Source organism: Danio aesculapii, chromosome 17 (genome assembly GCF_903798145.1).
Source record: "Danio aesculapii chromosome 17, fDanAes4.1, whole genome shotgun sequence".
NCBI classification, from domain to species: Eukaryota; Metazoa; Chordata; class Actinopteri; order Cypriniformes; family Danionidae; genus Danio; species Danio aesculapii.
Genome location: NC_079451.1, coordinates 49,549,370 through 49,574,358, shown reverse-complemented (window position 1 = coordinate 49,574,358; position 24,989 = coordinate 49,549,370). Strand labels below are relative to the sequence as shown.

Genomic DNA, 24,989 nt, shown 5'->3' with positions numbered 1-24,989 from the left:
GATAATTAGACTGTCACTTTTTATAATACAGATCTCACTTAGCCCATGTAGATATAATTAAAGTTCACCATACAATTTCCCATCTTATACGTCCTGGATAATGATGTGTAGTCATTATGTCACTGATATTCTCAGCTACACTTTAAGGATCATTAAAGCAGGATAAAAGGAGCATCACAGGACATCAGCAGGATTAAAGGTTACCTTCCTGAAGACAAAGGCTTCTGCGTTGTAGACCGGGTTCAGGCCGTTGTTCATCACCATCCGTGTGCGAAACTCTTTGCGAATGGTGTCGGTCGGGAGTCCATACATGTCCACTTCTACATATGTGCCGATCTTCTTATCTGACAGAAATTGACCTGAGATCACCTGAGACACAAACATGGTTTTCATTAAGCCTAGTTCACACTACATGACTTTAAACATCGGCAGATCTCTGTGCTGTTCACATTACATGACTTGTTTTTGTGTCTTTTAATCGATGAGTTTACACTACGTGACACTACATAAATGATCCACAAGAGGGGGTCACACACTATATGATCTGACAACAACTGGTTCGCCAACAGCTCAGTCAAGCTACCAAACCACAGCCAATGAAATGTTGAGGGAGGAGTCATCAGAAAAAGCTGAACACTATTGGCTGCTTGTGTACGAATTACATCACTGACAGCATATCAACCTTTCAAGGGAGGATTTAAAAACATCGTCAATCGGCTGATGCGTCAGCGGATCAATCGCTCATCTGCAAGGTTTGAGGGGATAGATACACAGAGAGTTTTTCGTTTTTGTTATTTAATAACTCTTTAAAATTAAAACTAGCATCTATAACACCCTGACGTTTCCTAAATATCTGTGTATTTCTTTCTAAAGGCTCGTGCACACCGGGACGTTTTTTGCTAGCATTTTCCATCTACGTTTAACGCCTTGTGACTAAATAAAGGGCGCCAATGTGATCGTGCACACTAACGCGCAAAACGGCAGGCGTAAAAGCGTAATTTTTAAAGAAACGCCTCATGCTCGTTTTTTTGTTTTGATGCGCCACGTCAAAACCTTCTCCACCAATCAGACTGCTACTTTTGTTCACGTGCACGGAGCTGCTGAAGTTACAGTAAACAGCACTTGGAGGCGCTCAAGCGCAAAACTGTCAATGTGAGCGCACATTAAAGAAGATGCCCAGAGGCGAGATGAACATGGATCTGCTTATTGCCCTGGTGAACAATAATCATTTCTTCATCGCTAGAGCTGGTGCTGCTACTTGAACCATCCATGCTTGTTCGAATCGCCACTAACTTTAACAACAAACCTGTCAACTTTCTGTCTTCTTCATCTGTGTTACAAGCGGCTGTCAGAAGCTGAAAGTTGTGTAGCACCATCTAATGTCAAGGAGTGATTTTGAATATTCTTCTACTTGATGCCAGTGAAAACGGAAAAACGTCTCAAAAAACGCTGACGATAAACGCAAACGAAAAGCGTCCCGTGTGTTCGAGTCTTAACATTGTTATTTTTTTAATTGCGAAACAGTAAAGAACTGAGCATCTCTACCTTCTGTATACACACATACACACACACACACACAGACACACACACACACACACATACATATATATATATATATATATATATATATATATATATATATATATATATATATATATATATATATATATATATATATATATTCATTCATTCATTTTCTTTTCAGCTTAGTCCCTTTATTAATCCGGGGTTGCCACAGCGGAATGAACCACCAACTTCTCCAACACTTGTTTTAGGCAGCGGATGCCCTTCCAGCTGCAACCTATCTCTGGGAAACATCCATACACACTCATTCACACACATACACTACGGACAATTTAGCCTTCCCAATTCACCTGTACAGCATGTCTTGGACTATGGGGGAAACCGGAGCACCCGGAGGAAACCCACGCAAATGCAGGGAGAACATGCAATCTCCACACAGAAACGCCAACTGACCCAGCCGAGGCTCGAACCAGCAACCTTCTGCCACTGCGTTGCCCCCCACACACACAGACACATACACAAACATGTATATACATGTATATGTGTGTGTATATATATATATATATATATATATATATATATATATATATATATCCGGGACAACGTTTTTTTTGCGTCGGGCCCTCGGCCCAAAAAGTTTGGACACCCCTGCTCTGAACACTGTAACATCTAAAAACAGTCTTCAAAGCTACAGTATATCATGCATATTAATGAAGTTAAATTACTTTAACTTGTGTTTAGGCTGAATACTAGTATCTTGAAAAATATCTAGTCAAATATTAAGTGCTGTCATCATGGCAAAGATAAAAAAAAAAACAGTTTCTAGAAATGAGTTGATGACTATTATGACTAAAAATGACTATTATGATTATAAATGTGTAGAAAAAACCCGTGAAACAGAAATTGGGCAAAAGAATGCTAATAATTAGAGGAGCTAACAATTAAGGAGGGTGAATAATTCTGGCTTTAACTGTAACATATATATATATAATATAAATATAGAAATGATAGAGTCTCTGAATAACTAAGAACTTTGACCTGTACGCTGCATGTTGCTGCGATCACTCCGTCCACAGGCGTCTCGGAGAATGGGTCAAACATACGATCAGGTCTCCGCATGAAATCTGGCTTCAGGAGGAACCTGTGAATCCAGAACATTATCATTATATCCAATTCAATTACAGATGTTTTCACAAAGTTCCACTGTCCCATATTCATCTTACAGACAGATAGAGAGAACGGCAGAATGATTAATTGACAGACAGAATGAAAGACAGACCGATAGAAGTCTGAACGGCAGACAGACAGAACGACAGACCATTTTAAGGTCAAAGACACAGACAGACACAAATCACATAGCTAGATAGACAGAACGACAGACAGATCGAAAGACAGACACACCGAAAGAAAGACAAATCGAACAACAGTCAGACAGACAGAACAATAGTCAGACAGACAGAACGACAGATAGATAGAATGACATTCAGACAAATAGAAAGAATGGCAGACAGATAGACAGAATGACAGACAGACAAATAGACAGAATGGCAGACAGACAGACAGACAGACAGACAGACAGAACAACAGACAGACAGATAGACAGAATGACAGACAGACAAATAGACAGAATGGCAGACAGAACAACAGACAGACAGAAAGACAGACAAATAGACAGAACAACAGACAGAAAATAGACAAAATGACAGACAGACAGAACAACAGAGAGACAGACAAATAGATAGAACAACAGACAGACAAATAGACAGAATGACAGACAGACCGAACAGACAGACAGACAGACAGACAGACAGACAGACAGACAGACAGAGAGAGAGACAGACAGACAGACAGACAGAGAGACAGACAGACAGACAGACAGACAGACAGACAGACAGACAAAATGACAGACAGACAAAATGACAGACAGAACAACAGGCAGACAAATAGACAGAATGGCAGACAGATAGAAAGACAGACAGAGAGACAGACAAATAGACAGAACAACAGACAGACAAACAGACAGAATGACAGACAGAATGACAGACAAAATGACAGACAGAACAACATGCAGACATAGACAGACAGACAGACCAACTGACATACTTAACGACAGACAGAACTACAAAGAGACAAATTGATAGAACAACAGGCAGACAAATAGACAGAATGGCAGACAAATAGACAGAATGACAGACAGACAACAACAGACACACAGACAGACAGACAGACAAATAGACAGAACAACAGACAGACCAATAGACAGAATGACAGACAGACAGAACAACAGACAGACAGACAAGTAGACAGAACAACAGACAGAACGACAGACAGAACAACAGACAGACAAACAGACAAATAGACAGACAGACAGACAGACAGATAAACAGACAGAACAACAGGCAGACAAATAGACAGACTGATAGACAGACAAATAGACAGAATGACAGACAGACAGACAAACAAATAGACAGAATGATAGACAGACAAACAGACAGAATGACAGACAGACAGACAGACAGACAGAAAGACAGAACAACAGACAGCCAGACAGACAGACAAATAGACAGAACAACAAACAGACAAATAGACAGACAGACAGAAAGACAGAACAACAGACAGACAGACAGACAGACAGACAGACAGACAGAACAACTGACATACATAACGAAAGACAGAACTACAAACAGACAAATTCACAAACCAACAGGCAGACAAATAGACAACGACAGACAAATAGGCAGAATGAAAAACAGATAGAACAACAGACACACAGACAGACAGACAGACAGAACAACAGACAGACAAATAGACAGAACAACAGACAGAACAACAGACAGACAGACAGACAGACAGACAGACAGACAGACAGACAGACAGAAAAATAGACAGAATGACAGACAGAACAACAGACAGACAAACAGACAGACAGACAGACAGACAGAACAACAGGCAGACAAATACACAGACTGATAGACAGACAAATAGACAGAATGACAGACAGACAGACAGACAAACAAATAGACAGAATGATAGACAGACAAACAGACAGAATGACAGACAGACAGACAGACAGACAGACAGACAGACAGACAGAAAGACAGAACAACAGACAGCCAGACAGACAAATAGACAGAACAACAAACAGACAAATAGACAGACAGACAGACAGAACAACTGACATACATAACGAAAGACAGAACTACAAACAGACAAATTCACAAACCAACAGGCAGACAATTAGACAACGACAAACAAATAGGTAGAATGAAAAAACAGATAGAACAACAGACAAACAGACAGACAGACAGACAGACAGACAGACAGACAGACAAATAGACAGAACAACAGACAGACAGAATAACAGACAGAAAAATAGACAGAATGACAGACAGAACAACAGACAGACAAACAGACAGACAGAACAACAGACATACATAACGACAGACAGACCGACAGACAGACAGACAAATTGACAGAACAACAGACAGACAGACAGACAGACAGACAGAGAGACAAACAAATGTTCTGCAGGAGGAACCTGTGAATCCAGAGCATCCTCATTATATCAGCAGCCGTTTCCTCAAGTCTCCCCTGTCCCATATTCAGTTTACAGCGCTAAACATAATGCTAATGGGTCGAGCTGTGATTAATGTGTTAATGAATATGTTTGGAGTTTCACAGTGTCGCGGTGTGGCTCACAGCACTGATCACACATCAGCTCTTAATGACAGCAAATTAACACTGACAACTGTTGCGGCTGAGAAAAAAACCTGAGAAAAACCTTAATATCAGTGGTGTACTATAACCTGACTTCATAATGTCAGTTCTCTACAGGGTTCTACAAATTCAGATTTAAGACTTTTTAAGGACTAATACAGTGGGGAAAATAAGTGTGGAACACATCTCCATTTCTCTCATAAAACATTTCTGAAGGTGCTGTTGACTTTGTTACAACCCTATGTTGGTCTTGTCTCATCTGTCTTTTGTTTTGGGTTTTAACCAAAATCTGGTTTAATTCTATGTCGACAGCTGCCTGTCAAAGATTATTCCCAAGAAAAAACATGGCATGTTCAGTACTTAATTCCCCCTGGCGTATGTAGGAAATTTTAGACTTATACAGGGCAAAATGTCAAGGATATTGCTAGCCCATCAAAAAACAAAACACAAAAAAAAAATCTAATTGAATTGTTTCTTGTTCATTGTGTATTGTTCGACATATTTTAAATAATGTGTCAAAATAAGCAAACTCTAGTTATATACAAATACTTTTTTAAGCAGGACTAAGAATTCAGAGGCCCCTGGGCACAATGTTTTGTAGGTCCCCTACCTGGCCGCACCCCTATAGCTGAATTAAAAAATAAGATTACTATAATATTGTTTAATAAAATTAATCTATAATGTATTGTCCCGCATTTTTAAATAAATGATATACAGTACATATATTTCTAGTCTACAAAGATTGAACTGATTTTTAAAGCATTTAAAGCACACTTAGAAAAAAAAATACTAATACAACTAGTGAAAATTAATGGATTTTAATATACCTGTTCAAGTTCACAGAAGCAGTACTAAAATATATATTTAAGGGTGTTTTTAATGTATAACTTCTACAAACTTATAATGCTTATGATTTGGATATAACACCTCTCCAGTCCAGTTCTGTGAATCTGAGGCTTCTATAATACACACACTTATTAATGATTCCTACTTGTCTTCCTCGTGATGAAGAGTAGGCAAAATCTGATATGTAGTGGGGGGAAAAAGAATAAGGTGTTCATCAGACACTGGATTCGAAACCCAGTTCATAATCGATCACGTCAAAACATGGTTCCATGCACTTTACGAGCTACGCTACTAACACTGCTGATTGTTGCTCCCTTTAGTTTTGTTGTCTCTGTCAATCCAACGGTGATGGGTGGGAATCACTCAACTAGCTTATTCCAAGAACGTGCGCTATTTGCACTTAGCCTAAATAGACACTCCAAAATCGGCATTCGGAAGATAATTAAGCCATTTAGATAAATACATCTAATAAATGTAAATAAATAAATAAATAAATAAATGTGTTTTTATGAGATTGACTGTTGGTTAAAAGCTAAATAATTATTGTAAATAAAATGTGAATTTATAAACAAGAACAAAAAATGTATACCTACACAAATTGCATTAAAACCTTTAAACCATTCATTCATTCATTTTCTTTTTGGCTTAGTCCCTTTATTAATCTGGGGTCGCCACAGCGGAATGAACCGCCAACTTATCAAGCATATGTTTTACGCAGCGGATACCCTTCCAGCAACAACCCATCACTGGGAAACAACTATACACACTCATTCACACACATACACTACGGACAATTTAGCTTACCCAATTCACCTGTACCGCATGTCTTTGGACTTGTAGGGAAAACCGGAGCACCCGGAGGAAACCCACACGAACGCGGGAAGAACATGCAAACTCCACACAGAAATGCCTACTGAAGTCAGCGCAATAGCCTAGTGGTTAGCGCGCCGACATATGGTGCAGTAGCACGTCTGGGCGTCCCAAGTTCGAATCCCGGTTCGAGGACATTTACCTACGCCCCCTCTCTCCGACTTCGCTTCCTGTCTCAATACTGTCCTATCTAATAAAAGCAAAAAGGCCAAAAATAAATCTTTAAAAAAAAAACAAAAAAAGAAATGCCTACTGACCCAGTTGAGGCTGAAAAATTAATAAATAAACTAGATTAAAAAAAATAAAAGACCACGAAAAAAAATTTCAGTAATTTACAAAAATAAAAATGCAAATAATGATCATGTTTTAAAAATAAATATATATTATTTTACTCCAAAACTGACTGAAAACACACTCACACACAAAATTATTAATATTATTGCATATATTGCATAAAACACAAACAAAATATATGATTAAAATATTTGATTTGCTAAGAAATAACTTATTTTTTTAACTAAATTTCATTGAACATATTTCTGAGAAGTAAACGTGGACAGTCATGTGTTGATGATTAACGGAAACTGAAAACGACTTCATAATATGTGCTGTTTTTTAGTTTATTTGATATCAATGATGTTTAGAGAAAGTTTAGAAGTTCTGAGAGTTGTCATGGTCTGATAAACTCTTGGGATGAAGGAAAAAAGAATATAAGCTGTTGTGTTTCTCTGTAATGATGAACTGGTTCATTTCATAGCTGCATCCGATGATGGTTCATTATTACAAAGTGTGTCATTTGATTAATAATGAATAAGAATATCTGATCTGCTGTCAAACACAGACTTTACTTTTAATTTCTTTTTCATGCTGATTTTTTTCCAGGACAGGCTTTCTTTACTGTCTTATTTTTCCAAGACACACTATTTTATTTTTAATTTTATTTTCATGCTGCTTTTTTTCTAGGACAAGCTTCAAGCATTGAAGTTACTGCTATTGAAAGGGATAAGTTAGTAAATTGGTTTACAGTGTAACTAGTAGCATACTGCAAATCATAGATGATTTAAACTTACCCACAAGAGCCATTATATTCAAATTTGCCCTGGTTGAGCTGCATGGCCAGATCTGCACAAAACAACAGACTGAGAATCAACGCATTAGCAAACTAAACATAATGAGCTAAAATATTGAGAAACTTGATTAAAAACAATTAATATCCATTCATACTTCAATAGCTAGAGTAGACACTTTCCTACTTGAAAGTCAGCACATGATACCTTACAGTTTGCTTAAGATAAATGCAATTAAATATTGTAAAACATAAATCCCTAAATCAATAGACATGATGAAAATATGAAATAAATGCAACAAAATAAACAATAAAATGTGATGCAATAAAATATCATGCAATGAAATGTAATAAATTACAATAAACTGCAATAAAATAAAATAAAAGCAATAAAATGAACTAAAATAAAAACAAAAGAAAAAAAATATATAATAAAAAGCAATAAAATAAATAAATAGCAATTAAATACAGCAATAAAATAAAGCAAAAAAGGAATAAAAAGCAATAAAATAAAATAATAAAAAGCAATAACATAAAAAATAATAAAATGAAAGGCAACAAAATAAGATAAAAATATGTTTAAAAGCAATAAAACAATAAAAAGCAATAAAATTTAAAGCAATAAAATTAAATAAAATTAAAATCAATAAAATTAAATATAATAAAAAGCAATAAAATTAATAAAATGAAAAACAATAAAGAGCAATAAAATTAAAAGTGATAAAAATAAAATAAAAGCAATAAGAATAAACCAAATTAAAAAGCAATAAAAATAAAATTAAATAAAAAGAAATAAAATAAAAATATAAAAAATGAATGTATATATAAAATTAAATAAATATAAAAAATAAAATCCAAAATAAAATGAAATAAAAACAATAAAATTAAAAGAAATAAAAATAAAACAAAATGAAAAGCAATAAAATAAAAGGAAATAGAAAACAATAAAAATAAAAGCAATAAAAATAAAACAAAATAAAAAGCAATAAAATAAAAGGAAATAATAAGCAATACAAATAAAAGCAATAAAAACAATAAAAAGCAATTAAAAGCAATAAAAATAAAAACAAAATAAGCAACAAAAATAAAAGCAATAAAATAAAACAAAATAAAAAGTAATAAAAATAAAATTAAATAATAAGCAATACAAATAAAAGCAATAAAAACAATAAAAAGCAATTAAAAGCAATAAAAATAAAAACAAAATAAGCAACAAAAATAAAAGCAATAAAATAAAACAAAATAAAAAGTAATAAAAAGCAATCAAAATAAAACGAAATAAAAAACAATAAAAATAAAAGCAATAAAAAATAAAATGAAAAAAGCTATAAAAATAAAATGAAATAAAAAGCAATAAAAATTAAAGCAATAAAAATAAAATGATATAAAAAACAATAAATATAAAAGCATGAAAAATCTTATGAAATAAAAAGCAATAAAAATAAAAGCAATAAAAAGTAAAATAAAAAGCAATAAAAATAAAATACAACTAAAAGCAATAAAATAAAAGCATGAAAAGCAATACAAATAAAACATAAATAAAAGCAATAAAAATAAATGAAAATAAAAAGCAAAAAAATTATAAAATAGAAAGCTATAAATATAAAATAAAAAGATATAAAAAATAAATTAAAATAAAAGCAATCTAAAATAAAATAAAAAGTAATAAAAATTTAATCAATAAGAATAAAATAAATTTAAATAAAAAGCAATAAAATAAAATAAAATGTGCACACTGTGCTGAAGAACTTTGATGATTTTATCTACAATATATTAACATTTAATAAATGACTCCCATAAAAAAATTGAATATAAAAATACCTCCCTGACCATACTGAATATGTCCCTAAAGGTTCAATAATGTTATGGCTTATCTATGTAAAGCAGCTTTGCCACAATCTACACTGCAATATGCGCTATCGAAATAAAAGTGACTTGACTGACTTTATTATTTATTTTGACTTTATAAATAAATAAAAAGGGGTGACACGGTGGCGCAGTAGGTAGTGCTGTTGCCTCACAGCAAGAAGGTTGCTGATTCGAGCCTCGGCTGGGCCAATTGGCATTTCTGTGTGGAGTTTGCATGTTCTCCCACGTACACGTGGGTTTCCTCCACAAGTCCAAAGACATGTTGTACAGGTGAATTGGGTAAGCTAAATTGTCCGTAGTGTATGTGTGTGAATGAGTGTGTACAGTGTGGATGTTTCCCAGTGATGGGTTGCAGCTGGAAGGGCACCCGCTGCATAAAAAACATATGCTTGATAAATTGGCTGTTCATTCCCCAGATTAATAAATGGACTAAGCTGAAAAGAAAATGAATGAATGAATGAATGAATGAATAATAAATAAAAAGACTAGCACTAACACAAATAAATAAAATAATCAAAAATAATACTACAGTGCACTAGATAATAATAACTATGATCATGAATAAAGTGATCATCTATAGTGAATGTGGAGCGATGTGGATTTTCTAAGTGTTTTGTGATTTGTTCCAGGTGTCTCTGTCTGACATGATGAGTGACACATCAAACTGTCTCAAACAGACAGAACAGAGGAAACCACAGACTGAAGCTGAGAGCAAACAAGAGCTGCAGGTGAACCCAGACTGCCTTCACATTCACACACTGCTTCAAAGATGCCTTTCTTTTCAACATTACAGCAGATTCACACTCATATTAACACATCAGCTGATCTGTACCATACTATAAAACTAAAATGCACAAAAGAACATTAGTTCACATCTGAACAAAAGATTTACAAGATACACTACAATCACTCATCAATCAATCACATTCAAACATGTCATTTTTCTTTAAAGCAATTACTTTTACTCAACAAGGATGTTTTCAAATGACAAAAAGTAACACTACAGTTTTTATGTTATTTATTTAATTGTATACATTTACAAAAAATATATATTTCAAATAAATGTCGTCCTTGAGTTTAAACATTCCACTCAAAAAATTGAGTAGAATTCTCCAGCGCCAATCCTAGTGCCTGATTCTGCTCCAGAGCCAATCCTATAGTCCCTGGATACACTACAGATCCAATCACAGTCCCTGACTCTGCTTCAGAGCCACTCCCAGTTCCTGACTCTGCTCCAGTGCCAATCCAAGAGTCTGGCCACACTACAGATCTAATCACCATCCCTGACTCTGCTCCAGATCCAATCCCAGTTCCAGACTTGGCTCCAGAGCCAATCACAGTCACTGACTCTGCTCCAGAGCCTATCCTAGTCCCTGATTCTGCTCCACAGCCAATCCTATAGTCCCTGGCTAGACTACAGATCCAATCACAGTCCCCGATTCTGCTCCAGAGCCAATTCCAGTCCCTGACTCTGCTCCAGCACCAATCCTAGAGTCTGGCCACACTACAGATCCAATCACCTTCCCTGACTCTGCTCCAGATCCAATCCCAGTTCCAGACTTGGCTCCAGAACCAATCACAGTCACTGACTCTGCTCAAGAGCCAATTCCAATCCCTGACTCTGCTCCAGAGCCTACCCTAGTCCCCGATTCTGCTCCAGAGCCAATCCCAGTCCGTGATTCTGCTCCAGAGCCAATCCTATAGTCCCAGGCTACACTACAGATCCAATCACAGTCCCCAACTCTGCTCCAGAGCCAATCCCAGTCCCTGACTCTGCTCCAGCGCCAATCCTAGAGTCTGGTCACACTACAGATCCAATCACAGTCCCCAACTCTGCTCCAGAGCCAATCCCAGTCCCTGACCACACTACAGATCATATCACAGTCCCTGACTCTGCTCCAGATCCAGTCCCAGACTTGGTTCCAGAGCCAATCACAGTCACTGACTCTGCTCAAGAGCCAATTCCAGTCACTGACTCTGCTCAAGAGCCAATCCCAGTCCCTGACTCTGCTCCAGAGCCTATCCTAGACCCTGATTCTGCTCCAGAGCCAATCCCAGTCCCTGATTCTGCTCCAGAGCCAATCCCAGTACCTGACTCTGCTCCAGCGCCAATCCTAGAGTCTGGTCACACTACAGATCGAATCACAGTCCCCGACTCTGCTCCAGATCCAATCCCAGTTCCAGACTTGGCTTCAGAGCCAATCAGTCACTGACTCTGCTCAAGAGCCAATTCCAGTCACTGACTCTGCTCAAGAGCCAATCCCAGTCCCCGACTCTGCACCAGAGCCTTTCCTAGTCCCTGACTCTGCTCCAGCACCAATCCTAGAGTCTGGCCACACTACAGATCCAATCACCTTCCCTGACTCTGCTTCAGATCCAATCCCAGTTCCAGACTTGGCTCCAGAACCAATCACAGTCACTGACTCTGCTCAAGAGCCAATTCCAGTAACTGACTCTGCTCAAGAGCCAATTCCAATCCTTGACTCTGCTCCAGAGCCTATCCTAGTCCCCTATTCTGCTCCAGAGCCAATCCCAGTCCGTGATTCTGCTCCAGAGCCAATCCTATAGTCCCTGGCTACACTACAGATCCAATCACAGTCCCCAACTCTGCTCCAGAGCCAATCCCAGTCCCTGACTCTGCTCCAGCGCCAATCCTAGAGTCTGGTCACACTACAGATCCAATCACAGTCCCCAACTCTGCTCCAGAGCCAATCCCAGTCCCTGACCACACTACAGATCATATCACAGTCCCTGACTCTGCTCCAGATCCAGTCCCAGACTTGGTTCCAGAGCCAATCACAGTCACTGACTCTGCTCAAGAGCCAATTCCAATCACTGACTCTGCTCAAGAGCCAATCCCAGTCCCTGACTCTGCTCCAGAGCCTATCCCAGACCCTGATTCTGCTCCAGAGCCAATCCCAGTCCCTGATTCTGCTCCAGAGCCAATCCCAGTACCTGACTCTGCTCCAGCGCCAATCCTAGAGTCTGGTCACACTACAGATCGAATCACAGTCCCCGACTCTGCTCCAGATCCAATCCCAGTTCCAGACTTGGCTTCAGAGCCAATCAGTCACTGACTCTGCTCAAGAGCCAATTCCAGTCACTGACTCTGCTCAAGAGCCAATCCCAGTCCCCGACTCTGCTCCAGAGCCTTTCCTAGTCCCTGACTCTGCTCCAGCGCAATCCTAGAGTCTGGTCACACTACAGATCCAATCACAGTCCCAGACTCTGCTCCAGATCCAATCCCAGTTCCAGACTTGGTTCCAGAGCCAATCACAGTCACTGACTCTGCTCCAGAGCCAATCCTAGAGTCTGGCCACACTACAGATTCAATCACAGTCCCTGACTCTGCTCCAGAATCAATCCCAGTCACAGACTCTACTACAGAGTCAATCCCAGTCCCTGACTCTGCTCCAGAACCAACTCCAATTCCTGAGTTTACTACAGAACTGCTTCAGAACCAATCATACTCTACAACTCTACTACAGAGTCAATCCCATTCCCTGACTCTGCTCCGGAGCCAATTCCAGTCTATGACTCAGAGTCAATGCCAGAGTCAATCCTAGTCCCTGGCTCTACTACAGAGCCAATTCCAGTGCCTGCTCCAAAACCAATCCCAGTCTACAACTCTACTACAGAGCAAATCCCAGTCCCGATTCTACTCCAGAACCAATCCCAGTATATGACTCTACTACAGAGCCAATCCCAGTCCCTGATTCCACTACAGAGTAATATCCAGTCCCTGACTCTCCTAGAGAGCCAATTCCAGTCCCGACTCTGCTTCAGAACCAATCCTAGGATATGACTCTACTACAGAGAAAATCCCAGTCCCTGACTCTGCTCCAGAACCAATCCCAGTACCTGATTCTACTACAGAGCCAATCTCAGTCCTTTCTAAATTCTGTTCTAGTTTGTTGGTGACTTTATGCTCTTCCTAAGAGTGGTTTTCGCTTGCTGTTCCCTGTTCTGCCCTGATTTCTTGTTTTACATTTTTAATATCTTTTCAGTAAAAACATCTGCTATTAAATTCACTTCTCCTCCCATCTTCCAATTGACACCATACTTTAAAGGCTGAAGCGGATTTTTTTTCATGAAAATCCAAGAAATGTATTTGAATTTGGAAAGAAACTCATTTTTTACCTCCAAGAAATAAAAAAAAAATAAGTTTGGAGCAAAATGAATCTTTGGAAATGTACTCGGTAAGCATATTGAACAGTAGGTCAAGTCCAAAACGGTCAGTGAAAAGTAAAAATGTGAAGTGACTGATGCAGATGGAGTCAGGCCAGAGCTGCTAAAGCATGTGTGTGTTAGTGCATGTGCAGTATGTGTGTGAGTGTTAGTGTGAATCAGCACATTGTATGCATGTTAGTGTGTGTATGAATGTTATGCGTGTCTGTGTGATAGTATTAGGGCATGTGTAGCATGTGTGTGTGTGCAGGTGCCGTCTACAGTACCTGGGGTCTGAAAGTTCAGGGAAACCATCTGGCAGCCGGCGTTCCAGAAGATCTGTGGCATGTAATTACTGGAGTCCACTCGTCCTCCTTTGGGGTAGATGCGGCTCATCTGGCGCTTGTTGTAGCTGTGCATCTCATTCAAGGAAAGGAAAAAGGAAAGGTTTGGGGCTTTTCTGCCTGGTGTTTTAAGTTCCTCATGCTTGAAGGCACACACACACACACACACTACAAACGCTCTTTGAACGAGCCTCTTTTGGATGAGAACAGGGGTTTTGACGGATCTCTCATTACAAACTGCTAGACCCCGCAGTCAAGCTGCACTTCTCTGCTGTTTCACTGGTCTTACTCTTATTAGGAGCATTACACACTGTCACATACACACACACACTGTGACACAGACACACACTCACTGGCTTACACACACACAAACACACACATGCATGTACAAACAACCACACATACACACAAACACACACACACACACACACACACACACACACACACACACACACACACACACACACACACACACACACACACACGCACGCACGCACACACACACACACACACACACACAGATGCAAAACACACAATGTCAAACAGACACACACAATCACTAACACAGAATTTAACACACACACACACAGTTGTCACACAGACACACACTCAATGTCTTACACACACAGTCCTACACACGCACGCATGCACGCAATGAATAAGAATAAATGTACAAAAGTGTGACTCTGAACTAAAGTTGTAATTCCCACAAATTTATTAATAAATAAGCTAATTAAATGTAATAAATAACATAAAACTATTTATTATTATTATTATTATTATTATTAATAAATAATAAATAAATTAGAAATTATAAACTGCATTGAATAAATAAATAAATCAATAAAATATTTTTAGCGCTAATAAAAAAGATTGTCAAAATAAATATTTACATTTCCAGTAAAAAAAACACCCTTTGATATCTGAAAATGTTGACATTTCAACTAAAATAATTCAATATAATACTTTTAAAAGACAAAAATTAAATGTCATGTACACGTTACATTATACTCAATTTATGTACAAAATCCAAATTCCCAAACAGAAATTAAATGTAAAATCCAGAATTTTTTTTTATATATTATACTGCATACATATATATATATATATATATACTATATATATATATATATATATATATATATATATATATATATATATATATATATATATATATATATATATATATATATATATATATAATAATAATTTTTATGATTTACTCAAAATCAAATGACAGAATTACATTAGTTTCCACAGGCCTATGATTTTAAGATATTTCATTTGCCAATTAATACAATAATTATTGTAACAACAGCAAAATAATCACCAATAATAAAATAAGTATTAATACTGTACCTGGAAAAACTAAAGTAAGTGAAAATCTTGCAAACTATCTAATTCTTTGACCTCATGCGCCCCCCGGAAACAGAGACGTGAACTACAGCTTCAACAGCAAAACCATCAATACAGGAAAATGTATAAATAATATTAATAACAATAATATTAACAATAATAATAATATGATCACGCTTTATAATATGTTTACTAACATTGACTCATAATGAACAACATTGTTTAATATGTATTAATCATAGTTCAACATTTACTAATGCATTATTAACATCCAAATGTATGCTTGTTAACATCAATTGATGCACAGTGAGTTGCAACCTTAATGTAAAGTGCTACCAAGAAGACATTGTCTTCATGATGGTGCTAGAAGTATACAAAGAAAAGATTTAAAAAAAAAAAAATTGAAATAAACTCGCAAATAAATATCACACAACAATAATCAGTAAAAACAATAAATAAGCATAAAAAAAGAATTGCATTAAAAGTTATAGTGGTGAATCACAAATTATAATAATAATAATTATTATTAAACTGTTCATTAAACTGCATTTTTTTGGCTTAATCCCTTATTTATCAGGGCTCGACACAGCAGCGAAATGAAACATCCATACACTCTTACATTCACACACATACATCACGGCCAATTTAGTTTATTTAATTCACCTATACAACATGTGTTTGGACTGTGAGGGAAACCGGAGCAGCCCGGAGGAAACCCACGACAACACTGGGGAGAACATGCAAACTCCACACAGAAATGCCAACTGACCCAGCTGGATCTGAAACCAGCGACCTTCTTGCTGTGAGGCCACAGTGCTAACCACTGAGCCACTGTGACGCCCTTATTAAAGACTAATAAAACTCTAATTAAAAACTAAAAAGCAATACTAAAACTAATAAAATTAATTCAGCATAAACCAGAAACAAAAAACATGTAAAAACATTTATAATTAAAAACATTATTACTTAAAATAATCGTGTTAAAAGTGTAATAAAGTGAACAAAAATGATTATAAAACTGAAAATATCTAACATTGTTTAAAAAATGGATAGAAAAAGACTAGCAACATAATAATTTGCAATATTAAAGTTACAGTAACCAAAGCATGATCAAATTACAAAAGAAATATTCAATTAAAAGCAGCAAAAATCATATTAAAAACTAATAAACTGAATGAAGCATATGAACAGAAATGAAAGGTACATCTAAAGAAACTGCAAAAGAAATCTTTTAATCTACATCTTGAGACTGATAAATTCTGTATCTCTTTTATCCTTTTATGTGACACACTTTTAGTGTTGAAATACTGTGTGGAGTTTGCATGTTCTCCCCAGTGTTGGCGTCGGTTTCCTCTGGGTGCTCTGGTTTCCCCCACAGTCCAAACACATGCGCTATAGGGGAATTGAATAAACTAAAAGCTGCAGCGTACGAGTGTGTGTGTGAATGAGTGTTGCAGCTGGAAGGGCATCCACTGCGTAAAATATATGCCGGAATAGTCGGCGGGTCATTCTGCTGTGGTGACCCCTGATAAATAAAGAGACTAAGCTTAAGGAAAAGAATAAATGGATGAATAATGTTTTAAGAGTAATGTGTACAGTATTTGTATGAGATCAGCATGCTTAAAAAAGGATACTTCACAAACTCGATGGCATTTGTCCTCAAATATCCCAAACCGACAGACTCGTTGAAGGAAGACATGTTGTGGTGGATATTTTTTTCTGCGTTTATACAGATGAAACGTGAACATTATATTACAGTACAACAAAAAAGACTCTGACTGATTCAAAAGATTCAAATCATCATCATTTATAATTTATGTTGCGTAGGGGTTTGAATTGAGATCCTGATCTTTTAATGATTGTGTACTTTACACTCAGGCCCAATTCCAATTCTGGCCCTTAGCCCTTCCCCTTACCCCTACCCCTTGTTTTGCATGTTCCCGTGAAGGGATAGGGGAGTCCCAATTCTCTTTAGCTTGAAGGCGTGGGGCTAAGGGGAAGGGATGAATACCCCTTCGAACAAAGATTTTTCAGGACCACACTCGAAACCAAGGGGTAATTTCCCAGAATACACCAGCCACAATGGCAGGATAGTTTCACCCGGAAGTAAGGAGATATTAAGATTTTTTTTTTTACATTATTATGAATTTTACGAACAAATAAGCACACGTTTTAATACATTCATAACCGCGTTCGTTTTTTACAGTCATGCTTTAAAAAACATAATAAAACGTTAAAATAAAACACGCAAAATTTTGCAATCTATAATCCTAATAATAACTCCTGTACAGCAGTCCCACAACATTCTGTCACTCGATGACACTCGAATCCCCTGTCAGAAAAGTCTAGTGGCTGAGAATGAGCTTTTTACAGTGTCTGCTATAATGTTAATGCTGTTTTTAGTGTGTTTACATTGATGAATATGACCACAGTGTTAAATGCACAGTATTATGATCTTATTGCCACATAAGATCGTTATGATAACATAAAATATGCCTTCAGTGATTTCCTGAAGATAAATACCAAAAATAAAGCAACTGGAATAACTACAGCAGTCGCGATCATCTGATCTCATATGAAGCAAGAGATCGTGATGACATATGATGACGTGTGCAGGTGCTGTAGTGCTGTCCCATTTCTTAGGGGTAAATTTTGAAGCCCTTCCCCTTCACACTCTGTTTTAAGGGCCATGGAGAAGGGGAAGGGAAAGGGGTAGGGGTACAAAAATAGAATTGGGATTGGGCCTCAATGCATTAATGCAGGCTAAACAAGAAGTGACAGAAAACAGCTTTAATAACCTAAGGGTGCACTCACACTATGCTATCCGAACCATGCCCAGGCGTGTTTCCCGGTTTATTTGACAAGTGTGAGTGCTCCGATTTGGGCTCAAGTGTGGTTCAGTTGGAAAAGGTGTACCAGAGAGCGGTTCAGTTAGGCTTTGGTGTGGTACGCCTGTAGTGTGAGTGCAAAGCATGCATCGCAAAACTGAAGGCGGGTTAATATGGATTTATTAATCATTCTTACTGTACAATGAACATGAACTAATACCTTCAGCAAACCTCCTAATACATGTAGCACGAGGACTTGTATGATAACTTATAAGCATCAAAATACGTGGATCTGTTCAGCAAAATAATTGACTGTGTCACTGCATCCCAAACGAATAAAAATAATACAAATCAATAGAACTAAAGCATTGTCCACTGTGCCGAGCGAGAGCGCTTCTCTTTTGTTAAACTGAACAGTCGCATCATTGATGATATAAGCATTCTCCGGCTCGGAATGTAAAGACGCAGTGTGAGTGCGGGCTGTTGGGGGGACAAGTGCACTTCGGCACGGTCCAAGTGAACTGTACCTAGTGTAAGTACATGCTAAAAAGCATTAAATGCCGCCACAATGTCGTCTGTCATGATTATAATTTACGTGGAAGACTAAATGTTTTCATGCATGCGATTTGAATGACGCAGGAGGCGATCTTTCTGCGACTGTTAAAAACGAAGGATTAATCTACAAGTAAAACTGTAAAGTTATTCATCTACAGGTCACGTGCATTCCATAATATGTTCAGATCATAACCCACGGTTCGAATCAACTGATCCATTACACCCCTACTTAAGACAGCATAGAAACTGTTAAAATAACCGATGAGTTGATATGGGTGTGCTTAGAGCACTTGTACTTGCCCTCAGCCTCATCAAAGCCAGTGAATTTGACAGCCTGGGCGTAGTTGATGATGTTGGACAGATACGGGTGGATGTTGGTGGTGGCCGCGACATATGTGTACGACTGAATCACAGCCAGTTCATCTGCCACATTCTCCTCCTCAGCCTGGAAGAGAACAGCACACAGTCTATAACTATAATAAACACCGTATGGCAAGCCATTTATGACATTTAATCTATAACCCATACTAGTTTCTATTTTCATGTTACTAGTACTTATTTTTTAGATACTAGTACCTTTTCCATTAAGTACTAGTACTTATTCATTAGATACTAGTGCTTTTTCATTAGATGTGTGAAATTACATTGAAACTGAAAAATAAGCTGTGCAAAGCTGTCCCTATCTTTTTTGTGTGGATTTCAAAACCTGTAGTCACTTAATGCTGACTGGTAACAACACAAAATTGATATGAGTGACTCGTTGAACCCAAGCGGCAACCTCCCGCTCTCCCTCAGGAAGCCAATACGGAAGTAACTAAAACTGCAATTCATCGACTTGCCTTGGGGGGCTGGCTCCAGGAAGTACAGGTCATTTCTGACTGCAATGGGAAATTGGCCATTTTTACAACTGATAAAAACATGCTAACAGCCTGGTACAAATGATGGCTTTGGTGCATACAGCCATGATTAACCTTCATGACAACTGTGAGGGGGGTGAATTTTTTTATAACTCATCCGTTTCGTTTTATTAAGTTATATTAAGTCTGCATAATTAAGGGCGTGGCTACTTGAGTGACAGCTAGGTCTCGCTGCTCGCTGTCTCGTCACCTCAGCTGAATACGGCTAATTAGCCGATAAACTCGGCATATACATCGCATTATTGTTTTGGTTAATGTTTCTTTACACAGTCAATTGCCTTTTGGGATTATTTCCTACAATTATCAGATGATATGGCATGCTGTGTGCACTTAATTGTGCTCACAAAACATTCACATTGCCTCCGTTTCCAAGGTGAGTGAAATTATATACTTATATACCATCTCTATAAATGTATTTGTTTTATTTAAGATCATTTATCATTTATGATGTTCTTTAGAGCTGTAATGCCCTCCAGAATCTGACAGATTGATTAGCTGTAGGCTAGAACAGTCATCTGAAGCGTTGTCATACAGTGTTATGCTGGATTTCATCAATAGTCTTGCATTTACTAACACACACTATATTTGAAGTGTTTGGACGTATTTCGCGTTTATCCTCCTGTTGAAAAACGTCATAAGAATGCTTAGTGGCTCAATGTAGTACAACAGTGTTTGTAACAGTCTAAACACTTTACTGATATAGTGTACAACCAAGCACATGTAGGTAATACAGTATTAAGTGTTTCTCCCAAAGTAAAGTCTGTCTTAGCCAGGTCTAAGCAGAAGTGCCAGCAGGTGTCTGTAGCTCCGCTCACTCTCCGCCTCTTTGCCCTTGTTTGGTATCCCGCCGTGGGTGCGATGACGCGCGAACAAAATGGTGACGGCTGGCCGCGCCTACTTGTAGCTTCATTTGCGCTCTTCAGAAACCTATGGGTGATGTCATGGATACTACGTCCATATATTTTACAGTCTATGGTTGAACCTTTAAAAATCCTAACACAAAGTACAACCAGTCATGAAAAATGTTCTTTCAGAAAGCTGATCGCTAGTTGTGCTTCTCTTTTTTGTGAACCTGAAAGTAGCAACATGGGAACCTCAAAAGAACTTCCTAATGACCTAAAAACTATGATAATTCACCAACATGAAAAAGGAGAAGGATACAAAAGCTATCACAAAGGTTTAAAGTCTCTCTCTCCACAGTCAGAAATTTAGTAAGACATATAGTAAGACAATGGTTGAGCAGTTCTGGTGGAAGTAAGATGGGCTAGACCAAGATAAATATCTGAAAGGCAAAGGTAAGAATGGTCACAGACAAACCACAGACCACCTCCAAAGAGCTCTAGAAACATATTGCTGCCGATAATGTCATTGTACATCGTTTCACAGCCCAGCAAATTCTTCACAAAGAACAGCTCAATAGAAGGTGATGCAGGAGAAGCCTTTCTTTGCATTCTGCCAACAAGAAGAGTCATTTGAGGTCTGCAAAGGCTCATCTGGACAAGCCTGAATCATTTTGGAAAATATATACTGTGGATAGATGCCACAACCATAGATGGTTTGCATGATGGAAAAAGCACACAGCATTCTAGGAGAACATGATCACTATGGTGGAGGGTCCATCCCGCTGTGCGGATGTGTAGCAAGCACAGGTACTGGAAACCTTGCCAGAGTTAAAAGTCGCATGGATTCCACTCAGTATCAGCAGATTCTGAAGAACAATGTTCAGGAATCAGTCAAGAGGCTGAAGTTATGTCAGGGTTGGATGTTACAGCAAGACAATGACCCAAAGCACAGTTCAAGATCAACCCAGGAATTCATGCTCAGACATGATACAATGATCTAGGATGGCCATCCCAGTCCCCAAACTTGAACATCATCAAAAATCTATGGATTGAAAAGGACCGCTCATGCTCAGCACCCATCAAACCTGACTGAACTGGAGAAATTGTGCAAGAAAGAATGGCCCAAAAGGCCTCCAGCAAGAATTCAGGGACTTATCCTTTACTATAAGAAGTGTCTACAGGCTGTTATTTCAGCAAAAGGTGGCTGTACAAAAGATTGATGTCGATATTCTGTTGGGGCGCCAAAATTTATGCACCTGTCTGTTATACCAAGGGTATAAAATATGTGCAAATGAATTTACTGATTTGAAAGGCCAGCAGGCTATCGCTTGCAATTATGAAAATTATCAGGGGTGCCCAAACTTTTGCACAAGACTGTATGTATGTATTAGATACAAGTACTTATCCATTAGATGCTACTATCAATTTAATAGGTATTAGTACTTATTAAAGATATTATTATATCTTATAAGATATTAGTACTTATTAAATAGACACACTTACTTATTAGATGTATTTGGATTAGTTTGCATTAATATTTAAAAGTTTAATTTGTATTAATATATTTTCTTTATTTTGATTAACATTTATTTAGCTTTAGCATTTTTGAAATGTATTTGTAGTTTTTGGTTTCCTTTTATCCTTATGTTTTCTATTTTAATTGTACATATTTGCGTATTTTTCGTCATTTTGTCGTTTTACAGCTTATATTATTTAATAAAGAATACATTTAATATCAGAAGAAGAAAAAAACCCTCTTGAAACAAGTAAAGAGAGAGTAAACGATTACAGAATTGTCATTTTTAAGGTGAACTCTCCCTTTAAGCATCACTACCAAGTTCCAGTTCTGACATGTGAAGTCTGTGAACTTTGCGTGCTCAGTTTGTGGATGACACAGAGATTTCTATCATCAGGAGAAAAGGACAGTAATGGGTGAATCTGGCAGGAAAATAAAAGCATCTTCAGTCCATTATAGTGATCAGAGGCCTAAAGTGAAGACGCTCCTCAACACATGATGAAAACCGTGAGTCTGTTTCAGTGACACACTCTTTGAAGAAGAAGAATAAAGCTGTCAGACGAGTGTTAATAAAGCAAACCGGGTCAGTCTGAAAAACACATCTCAAATACAGAAATGATAAAAGCTTTAAAGGAGAAAAGTAACACTACTCACACACCACTTCGTTTCTTTAGTGGAAAATAAAGATGTCTGGCTGGATTTTTTTAACAATAGTTTTTTGACGATAGTTTACAGTGACCAAAGAGGATAAAAGATGAGTTATTGTTGATTACTAAAACTGTAAAATTATGTAAAAATAAGCAAACAAATATGCTGACTGAAATGAAATGTACTGTAGGTTTTTATAACGTTTTATATAATTTTCATAATAACAAAAATAACTAAAAATGACACTATACATATAGTATACATTCACTCATTCATTTTCCTTTGACTTAGTCTCTATTTCAGAGGTCGCCACAGCGGAATGAACCACCAACTATTCCAGCATATGTTTTACAACGCAGATGCCCTTCCAGCCACAACCAAGTTCTTGGAAACACCCACACACACACTCATTCACACACACACACACAATTTAGCTTATTCAATTCACCAATAGCGCATGTGTTTGGACTGTGGCAGAGCACGAAGAGAACATGCAAACTCCACACAGAAATTCCAACTGGCCCAGCCGGCAACCTTCTTGCTGTAAGGCGACAGTGCTAATCACTGAACCAACGTGTCACCTGTATAGAGTGTATACATCTATTTAGATGTTTTGTTGTTTTAAATTACAAAAGCAACAACTAAACAATTAAATCACCAATAAAATTAAAACTGAAATTGTAAAGCGCACTAATAAAGCAAGTAAATCACAAAAATACTCAGTCAAATGATAACAGAAAATGTTGAAAATAATAGTAAAAACTACATAAACAGCTTTTAAACTGCAAAAATACTAAATTAATTAAAATGTTAATGAAATAAAGAAATAAATTTACAAAATGAAATGATTCATACAAACTATACAGAAATATTGAAAAAACTAATACAAAGTAAAACAAAACATACAGTATATAAGAATTAAATGTCCTGTAAAGCAACTATTAAGGCAAAATAAATGACAACAACACAAAAAAACTTAAAAATGAGTATTAAATTAATTAAAATAATACAAATAATAAAGAATGATCACGCAATAATTATAAATAAATAAATAATATAAAACAAATGAAGCTGATTGATTAAAACATAAAACTGAAATAGAATGCATTAAAAGTTCAAAAGAAACATAAAAAATTCATTCATTCATTTGGCTTAATCCCTTATTAATCAGGGCTTGCTATGGTGGAATGAACCGCCAACTATTCCAGCATATGTTTTACACAGCAGATGCCCTTCCAGAAACAACCCAATACTGGGAAACACCCATATATTCTCACATTTACACACACACACACACACACACACACACACACACACACACACACACACACACACACACACACACACACACTATGGCCAATTTAGTTTACCTAATTCACCTATAGCGCATCTGTTTGGACTGTGGGGGAAACCAGAGTACCTGGAGAAAACCCACAGAGAACATGCAAACTCCACACAGAAATGCCAACTGGCCCAGCCGGCACTCAAACCAGCAACCTTCTTGCTGTGAGGTGACAGTGCTAACCACTAAGACACTGTGTCGCCCAACATAAAACAAAAAGCACAAAATCATAAAAAAAACTATTTTCTAAACATTTATCATTCAAAATATGACTTTAAACTACAATATTTATTATTTCAAAAATGTATTAAATAGTATAAATAATAGTGATGTTTAAGAATGCATTTTTCTCACTGTGCTCTGTATGAGTGAATCCAGCATGTTCATCTGTGCTGAATTAATCTTGTATTAAACCTAACATAAAGGTGATTTACGAACCTTTCTGTGTCTCAGAAGGACCTCTTCCTCTCGATTCTCCTCCTCAGTGACCAGACATCCATGAATCCGCTCAGGATGAGCTTCATTCAACAGCTCAGCTGAAGATTAAAAACCAGTCATTAAAACAAACAAACAAACAAACAA

The 24,989-nt window shown here is 37.2% G+C and overlaps 1 protein-coding gene across 1 annotated transcript in view; it reads right to left on the bottom strand.

Moving 5' to 3' along the window:
- Positions 1–174: 174 nt before the first annotated feature.
- Positions 175–24,989, bottom strand: part of LOC130244126 (1-phosphatidylinositol 4,5-bisphosphate phosphodiesterase beta-4-like) — a 66,210-nt gene continuing 41,395 nt past the window's right edge. Inside the window, 7 exon segments of the mRNA XM_056476411.1 lie at positions 175–369; positions 2,563–2,665; positions 8,028–8,079; positions 14,347–14,471; positions 17,394–17,478; positions 19,443–19,587; positions 24,846–24,943. Of these exon segments, the coding sequence (XP_056332386.1) occupies positions 175–369; positions 2,563–2,665; positions 8,028–8,079; positions 14,347–14,471; positions 17,394–17,478; positions 19,443–19,587; positions 24,846–24,943 (803 nt within the window).